The sequence below is a fragment of the Limanda limanda genome, chromosome 21 (genome assembly GCF_963576545.1).
Source record: "Limanda limanda chromosome 21, fLimLim1.1, whole genome shotgun sequence".
Taxonomy (NCBI): domain Eukaryota; kingdom Metazoa; phylum Chordata; class Actinopteri; order Pleuronectiformes; family Pleuronectidae; genus Limanda; species Limanda limanda.
Window position 1 is genome coordinate 6261953 of NC_083656.1, and position 9208 is coordinate 6271160.

A 9208-nucleotide genomic window follows, 5' to 3' on the forward strand; every position below is an offset into this window, starting at 1 on the left:
ATCCGCCCCTGTGAAAGAGAGATGTGCCCCCCCCCCCATGCTGCAGTTCCTCCACAGTCTTTAATTTGCAGTCACTCCCACCAGAGCATGTTCCTTTTGGCACAAGTGCGCACTGAAGCCTGGTGTCCACATCCAGCGGCTCATTGAGCAGCAGCACCTCAGTGGATCCACCGAGGACGCAACCTTTTCCGTGTGAATACAGCTTTTGTTTCACACTTGCTTTCCACTGGGTTTTCTCTCTCTTTTGTCCCAAGCTGAGTCCAAAAGTGTGACTGAATCATGCGGGAGAGGAGCGCGTCTCCACCTAACGGGACGCAGGACGCGCGCTGCGTAAAGAGCCCTATCCTGCACAAGTAGCGACCGCCTGGCACCAACAAGGGGACTGGAACCATGTCGGCCATACGGAGGAAATTTGGGGAGGACTACCAGGTGGTGAACACCAACCAGGGCATGCCCTTCTCTGCCCAGGTGAAGAAGAAGAGGCAGCGGTTCGTGGAGAAGAACGGCCGCTGCAACGTGCAGCACGGTAACCTTGGAGGCGAGACCAGCAGGTACATCTCCGACCTCTTCACCACGCTGGTGGACCTCAAGTGGCGCTGGAACCTGCTCATCTTCATCCTCACCTACACGGTGGCGTGGCTGGTCATGGCTTCCATGTGGTGGGTGATCGCCCTCATCCGAGGGGACCTGACCCTCGGCGGCCACGACGACTCCTACACGCCGTGCGTCGCCAACGTGTACAACTTTCCCTCCGCGTTCCTCTTCTTCATCGAGACGGAGGCGACCATCGGCTACGGGTACCGTTACATCACGGAGAAGTGTCCTGAGGGCATCATCCTCTTCCTCTTCCAGTCGCTGCTGGGCTCCATCGTGGACGCATTCCTCATCGGATGCATGTTCATCAAGATGTCTCAGCCCAAGAAGCGCGCGGAGACCCTGATGTTCAGCCAGAGGTCGGTGATCTCGCAGCGGGACGGGAAGTTGTGCCTCATGTTCCGAGTGGGGAACCTGCGGAACAGCCACATGGTGTCCGCACAGATCAGGTGCAAACTCATCAAGGTAGGATACATGGTCATGTAGTCAGTGTCGTAATGTCTCCAAAAGACGCACAGGACATGTGGGCGCACTTTGGCGCAGTGAGCATCCTCCTCTGGCTCCAACTCCTGAAACGCCACCGTTCCTGTCACCGTCTAATTAACAGTCATTTAATATGTCCTGAAAGTTCTCATTATTGCTTTCCAAGTCATGCATTGAATTTCCATTCATCTCCGGAATTGATTGCACTCCCTCAGGGTCCCTATATGATTTGCACATGAGGTTATGGGTTTTTACGAGTAACCATTTCCATTTACCCCCCTGCAGCATATTAGTCTTTATTATTGTTGGATTTTTAAATGATCAGTGTCTCCCCTCCTCGCCTCTTCATCTCCGAGGGTCATCTCAAAGTGTCACTGGGCTGTATATTTAAGTTCAGCCTTGGCAGTCTTCAGATCAGCTTAATTGTCCCCTGGGGGACAGTAAGAAGAGGGAAGCTCTGCACTTATTGAGCAGGTTAACAAGTACATATATTGAACCCATTCCAATACTCAGTGGGCCACAATGAGGTGAAGACTCTTACCTAAAGACAAAAATACCACAAAATCCGAGGCCCTGTAGAGCTCTATTAGACTATAGCCGCCAGACGTTAATCCACGTCTTGTATTTCTGCACCAAATGTCTCATATTCATGGGATCCAGCTCTCTCCAGTCCAAACACCGGTAGATGCATGAAGGACAGTGGTGCTCTGTTGTGACAGGGAGAGTTAGTCGTGCTTTTGTCGTCTCCGAGAAGTGGCGTGATGATCTCGAGTGACAGTTCCCTCCTTGAAGCACAAGGGAGAGTCACCAGAAAGCTCCCAGTAAGTGAGTACCACCGTTAGTGCAGCTCACACTAAACGCTCCATTTGCTGAATCTATCCACACAGCATCTTTCAAAGAATCACCTTCTGTCCAGACTCTTATTTTTCTCCTGATTTGGGTAGAAACCCTTAGAGAGAGCAGAATAAAAGCCCCTCACTTGAGCCCATTAAAAGCCACTAAATAAGGTTTTATTGTTAGTGTTTCATCCTCGCTCTGGGAGGATTTTCATTTAATTTCATCACCTTTATTTGCTTTTCAATTAATAGCCCAGAGAGGCAAAAAGGAAAATGTGTTGAGCTAATTGCAAGGCACCGATGCAATATCATCCACTTCACACAGGATAATAGTTTCAATCAGGCCTTTTAACACTCTCCTAGTTGTTTGTAACTTCTGCTGCGGTAATCCCATTAATTCAAGATGAATGAAAGCAGCTGGACGTCCACACATTGGGCTCGCTGTCACGTCTGACTGTCAGATTTGCCGATTTCACGGATGTTACCGTTTTCTATAGCACATTCAGATCTACCAATTAAGATTTTTTTCTGTGATCATTTTATTTATGCTCTGGGTGACACATCACGACTACTTTGAGCTGAAATTAACCCCTAATGGGTTTTGATTGCCATGATTCAAAAGGAACGTGCTGCAACAAGTGCTGCAGAACCTTCATGGCTACACTGCATTATTCAGTCTTAAATTAAAAAACGTCGCGAGTGTAACACAATTAGAGCTCGACATACATTTGTTGTGTGAAGTGCTCCCACCCATCTGTTTTTCTTATTTTTTCCCTGCGACAGTCTCTGGCTCTCCTCCAGAGATCCGATGATTAGATTTACGTGATGAACCTGATCTGGGGTTTCTGCCAGTAAATGATGATCCTTTAAATGATCGTTAAATTAGATTTGAAGCCACAGCTATCCACGTGTAAGTGGAAGGTCAGACATCCAGGACTCTCCTAATTGGCTGCTAAAGAGCATCGCGCTCAAATGCCATCAATCATCACACAGAGGACAGACGGTAAACAAGCAAAACTTTCATTTCACTTTTCTTTCACTCGGATCCAGCGCTGCTCCTGATGCTTGTGGCGGAACAATATCTGGAAACAGAGGCGGAGACTTGTCATACTTGTCAGTCGCAGTGTGCAGGACACCACTGCTGAAGAGGTGCAGTGTGTTTTGATGAATATTAGAGTGAGGTTGTAGAGCCCATAAACTATGCCACGGAGGCGTCACACTGCACTGTGTGGAATTGTAGCGTAAATTGACTAAACAGCATCGCCCCGTATACTGTACCTGCTCTCTGAAACAAAGCCATGGCTTGTGTTCAGGTAACGCTCAGCTCAAGGTCACTGTCACATGGGTAGGCCCACCACGCCGACTGGAGAAATGAGGCGTGCTGCAGTAAATCCTGTCCTGGAGCTGTGTAAACGCAGCGTGGCTCGGTACCTGCCATCAACTGTCAGGGATACTCGGGGGTGAGCATGGGTCGTAAATTCATATGGGGCCTGGAAACTGTTGAGATGCTCAGGTTGTTGATCAGAATTTAAAATAATGACTTTATAATATGATTTTCTTATGCAGGAATGCAGCTGTAACTACATGGAATAGATGCTCTGTTATGTAATATGCAATTTAAATACTGATTTTAGAGCCATTGTTTTTAGTTTGTTATTTTCAATCATAGGAGACGGTGATAAAAGGCCATTGGCAGTTTGTTTCCATTGAATCGCATCATTAGGGCGAATGGTAGATGTATTTATTTTATAGCTTTTCTAGTCTTATCAACCACTGAGACCATACAAGCCACGATTCACATAGCGCTGCAACATTCAGCGATTTTATGTTGCAAAGCATTTCTCAGCCATCAGGGGCCATTTGGGGTTCAGTGTCTTGCCCAAGGACACTGTGGCAGGCAAAGTAGAGGAGCCTGGGATCAAACCACCAACCCCCTTCTTAGTGGACGACCACCTGGTCCCCATGAATATCAGTCATATATTCCAAAATGACTATTTTATGAAACCAACAAAACTCCAACACTTAAGATTAAGATTAAGATACATTTATTTGTCCCAAAGACATGCACAGACATGCACAAGCACACTCATGCAAGGAGGGAAATTTAACCTCTGCTTTTAACCCATCTGGTGCAGGACACACAGAGCAGTGGGCAGCCATGTACAGCGCCCGGGGAGCAGAGGTTGGGGGAGTAAGGTGCCTTGCTCAGGGGCACTAGACAGGGTAGGGAGAATCCTCTTGGATTTTTGGACAGATCAATCCAGGTTCGTTTTTTTGTTGTTTCTCCGTGGAGTCGAACCAGAGACGAACCAGAGACCTTTTCTGCCCATAGTCCAAGTTTCTGCCACAATACAACTACCCTACTGCTACCCCCCCACCCCCTATGTTGACATATATACATGTATGTCTATTTACATCAATGTGTGCTGATTCAGCATGTTCTCACATCTTATCCTCACGGTTACTTAATATGGAAACACTGCAACATTGGAATACACTGAATGGCATTTCTGAAGAAGCTGCGCTGCCGTAGCTGTTGCATTAATCCAAAATGTACCCAGAAGTGAATTGATTAAAGCTGTGGTTGTGTCGTCAGTTTCCTAAAGTGTCATCTTCAGTGTTTCCTCCTCCACCGAGGGCAGCACACATCTCAGACATAAGCAAAATTTTAATTTTCTTTTTTTGTTGTACACAAAAAATGCACAATGGGAATGGCAGCTGTATTCTAAACGGAAACCTTTGTGCACCAGAGGTTGTACCTTCAGTTTGACATTTTCAATCACGGCTTGTTCCTCTTAACTCTGAGGATAAGTAATGGAGAAAGTTTTTTTAAGTACTTCTTCCTGGAACCCAAGAACAGTAAATTATACGTGCTCGGAGGTATTTTAAAAACGAAAGGCATTTACTGTCAAACCTGATTGTGATGGACCCACTGTTAAAGGAACAGGGAGTACCTGGACTTTTAAGCTTGAGTTCTTCAGATTTTACTTTAGTGCAGTCAGACTGCAGTGTTTTCTCCATCACTATTGCATATTAACTTAAAAGATTAACCTTGAATTCCCATAAATATTAATGCACCTTTCATTAATAAACCAATAGATTGCAGTGGCACACTGACCCCTGCACCGCTGGCAGGATATGATTTTAGAATAGAAAGACGTGTTTGCATCTGGTTTGGCTGCAGCGGAGGAACCTTCGTGCTCACTAGGAAAGACGAGTTAAAGACGTGAGGGGAAGTAAGCAGCAGCAGCAGCAGTGTGGTTAAACTAATCGGAAACACAAAGACAGGGAGAGGAGTGACAGCTGGGCGGTTGCTCATCAGTGTCAACAGAAGCATCGGCGCAGCAGGTTGGGCCACAGCGGGAGATAAGTGATACGGGCGAGTGGTAGGCGCGGACAGACAGGCATGGATGCGAGTGTTTAGCAAGACGGGAAAGCAGACGTGTCACCGTGGCTCGCCACATCTGCCGCCGTCTGATTCTGAAGGACAAACAGAGAGGAGAAGGAGAAGAGACAAAACAGCGACGGAGGAATTGGCTGTAATGGTGCTGCCTCAGGATCAGGAATGGGAGCTGAAATGTGACATCTGTGACGCCATTATGTTTAATGTCCGGCTTGAAGTTCGAAGGCTCCAGCAGGACACACACACATGCACACACACACACACCGTTGCATTAAAGACAAACACACAAGGACGCACATGTGTAACATCCGCTGTCACTGTTTGTTTCTTTGCATCTCCCTCACACCTGGCCCTGCTTTCACTCAACCCGAATCTCAGGTGGCTTGGTGAATTAAGCACTCTCTCCATATCCTATCAATGAAGCCGTGCATCTGGAAAACAAGCAGCTTTGATGTCTTTTTTATAACTTGAGAGGCTTAAAAGTGACTCTATTTCCATTCCACTCTCATTGACTTGTAGGAGCATGGCTGACAAAAGGGAGAAACTGCCCACATGCATCTTAATGACAATGTAAATTTTTAAAACGATCGGGTGAGATAAATAAATTAATATATAGACGTGACAGGCTTTTAAAAATGATTTGATGTTAGTCATCCAACTTATAGGAGCAAGGGGAGGGGGGTTCGAGCAGCAGAGGTCACCTGTATTATGGAAAAATAAATTTTAAGAATATGTACTTATATATATATAGATATACTATATACTTGTATTAAAATATGACAAAATACTGGATTTCTGCTGTTTATGACAACCTTTGTCATAAAGAGAAATGGACTTGTTACAGCAGCGTATAGTCAAAACAGTGTAGACAAGAGAACAAGTTAAAATAGAATAATAAAAGGCAATCACATTAAATTAAACTGGTATTATAATGTAAAAATACATTGCCTATATATCAAATATCTATTTGAAGGAGTACCATTTAGAAAATCATAATAAAGATAATTTATCTGTAAATGTTGAGTCATAACAATGAAAAACAAGTTATGGTAAGTTGTGGCTTTTTAAAGCCTTTGTCCTCTACATTTAAACCTTCTTTTTATAAGTTCTCTGTCCTTTAAAACGTTTATTTTTCTTTGCTTTTACAAAATTCCATCCTGCGACACAGGCTTTTTATCCTTCAAATTCAAATGGGTCTCACTCGTCAGTGAAGCGGCGTCGTGAGTGACACTTCTCCCTCAAACCAGGCGCGCCGGGGATCTGTGGGCACAGACGTCTTCCCGTGAAATGTCACACCCGTCTGTCCTCAACGTCTCTGTGAATCCAAATGACAGTCTGTTTGCCATCTGTGTGGACCGAGCGGCTCCTCACTCAAAGGGCCGGCGAGACTCGTCTGCACACAAGTTAACATGATGTGACAGGGAGAACTATTTGATTTGAATCATAGAGGGATATCAAAATGTTACCGGGACCAAAGGGATTTATAATTTATGTCTTCTGACTGTTTGGCTTTTCATTCACTTGGATTGGACTTTTTTATTGGTTTCTGCCGTCTGGGTGAAACAAACACGTGTTCCCTTGTAAATCATTCTTGACACATCAGCTGCAGTAAGAGGCTTTGGATTGACAGGACAAGAGGTTTTATAAGCTCTAAATTTCCACTTTCCACTTCCTTGAGCTCACGCGCTAATTCCATCTTTTAATTTAACAGCTACTTTATTTGATTAAGGTGAATCTTTTCTCCGCTCGGTCTCTTTAGAGCGAGCGCCAGTCTCTCCTCCGTAATCTAATGATGCTTGTTTCTGAGGCGCAGGCTCTTACAGAGTTTTGTAAGTACTTTAACGTTCAGGAAGGTGTACTCAGTAAATGATCGCACAGAAGTGACGTAAATTATACATGTGGGGGGAGGTGGGAGAACGCCCTTATTTTACCCAGCATGTCTGTCTCACAGTCTGTGCCACAGATTGTTTATAAAGATGGACGACACGTTTCTTCCTCCCACTATCCAGAATTTAAGTTAAAATATATATATTAGTGTCGCCATCTTGCACATTCCGAGCCAGAGTCTGTGCAGTGACATACCTGACTTTGTTAAGTGTCTGAAATGAATCTCTAATTAGAGCAACTTGACCTTTTTAAATAAACGTTTCAATCTTAATTTGTGATCCCTAAAAAATGAAACTTTAAATTTCAATGTGGAATTAATAAACAGCATTTCAGTGCTATAAACATTTTAGTGCTATAAATGAAATGGTGTTTAGTTGCTAATGCGATTCTAATGATTTGCCACTATAACCCCAGCATGGAGGAAAGGATTTTGAGTAATATCCTGAGTTAATTGGTCATGACTCAATATGTAAATGTGTGTTGTGTTTGTGTTTCCAGTCCCGGCAGACCCCGGAGGGCGAGTTCCTGCCGTTGGACCAGTGTGAGCTGGACGTGGGTTTCGGCACGGGGGCGGACCAGCTCTTCCTGGTGTCGCCACTCACCATCTGCCACGAGATCAACACCAAGAGCCCGTTCTTCGATCTGTCGCAGCGCTCCCTCATGAACGAGCAGTTTGAGATTGTCGTCATCCTCGAAGGCATCGTGGAAACCACTGGTTAGAACTAATTAAAATATCTCTCCATATAAATCAGCCTGTGGCATAGATCATTTTTCCGTAATATCAAATAAGTAATATCAAATATTTAATTTCATTGTGTTTAAATATTAAAGAGCACAAGCTCTTCTCCCTGTCTGCCATTTCCCCTCCACATTTCTGCCTCTCTTATCCTTGAGAGGCATTTAATACTTTAATATCTGCTCCCTGTCTGGCTGTCAGTCCCTTTTCATTTAATAGCCCTCTCTCTACAGTTTTGTTCATAATGTCTCCTTTTTTGTCATTTTCTTGTCTGTATTTCAAACCTTCTTTATCTCTCTGATGTCTTTTCTCTACATCATAGGTATGACCTGCCAGGCGAGGACATCTTACACGGAGGATGAAGTCTTGTGGGGTCATCGCTTCCTTCCTGTCATGTCACTGGAGGAGGGCTTCTTCCGAGTCGACTACTCCGAGTTCCACAACACCTTCGAGGTTCCTACACCCCCCTATAGTGTCAAAGAGCAGGAGGAGAAGTCGTCCGTGACGTCACCCAACCCTCTGTCCGCCGCGCCCACCCCCTCTTCTCCTCTGCCGGGTAACGGCGGCCGCGGCGGCCGCAGGGAAAGGCTCCTGTCAGCCGACTATGCGGACCACGTAGAGGACCAAGTCATGAGGCGGCCCAGCAAACTGCAGCGCATGAGCTCCACCAAGGAGGAGACCTTCTGGAGGGGGGTGAAGACAGGGGCAGCCTTGCCAGGGGGGAAGGCCGCCAGCATGGGAGACCTGCCGCTTAGTATCCAGAGGCTGCGGTCCAGCTCCATCCCGGTCACAAGGCAAGCACAGCTGGAGGAGCAGGTCCAGCTGCTGTCCTTGGACGGGAACGCAGAGGAGGTCGAGCTGGAGAAACACAGACTGCCAGCAGCCATTAGCACCATCAGTGCTCCAGCACCTGTCCAGATCTCCATGACCGGGGGTCGGCCGGAGGACAACTTGCCCGCCAAGCTGCGCAGAATGAACGTTGACCGCTAACATCTGTGGACTTCCTATAAGACTTGAAGGACATTTTGAAATCGAATCAGGCTCGAAGGGCATTGTATATAAAGACTATTGTGATATGATTATTTGATTTTTTTCCCCTGCAACCTTGGTCCGGTATTTTAGGTTTAACCAAGTTGTCCATTTCCACAAACAGGAGGACGACACCAATAAGCCATCCATCCGCTCAGACTGTGAGTCATTTTTGATAGATCACCATCTGTGCCCCCTACTGACTCTTAACACTTCTGCTCATGTGCTTGTTTCTTTCAT

The 9208-nt window shown here is 45.7% G+C and overlaps 1 protein-coding gene across 1 annotated transcript; it reads left to right on the forward strand.

Annotated features, from left to right (window-relative positions):
- The first annotated feature begins 390 nt into the window (after positions 1 to 390).
- Positions 391 to 8929, forward strand: LOC133027884 (G protein-activated inward rectifier potassium channel 1-like). The gene is made up of 3 exons (XM_061095031.1): positions 391 to 1059; positions 7702 to 7918; positions 8262 to 8929. Exons 1-3 carry the CDS (start codon positions 391 to 393, stop codon positions 8927 to 8929), a joined length of 1554 nt encoding a protein of 517 aa, XP_060951014.1.
- The last annotated feature ends 279 nt before the right edge of the window (positions 8930 to 9208 follow it).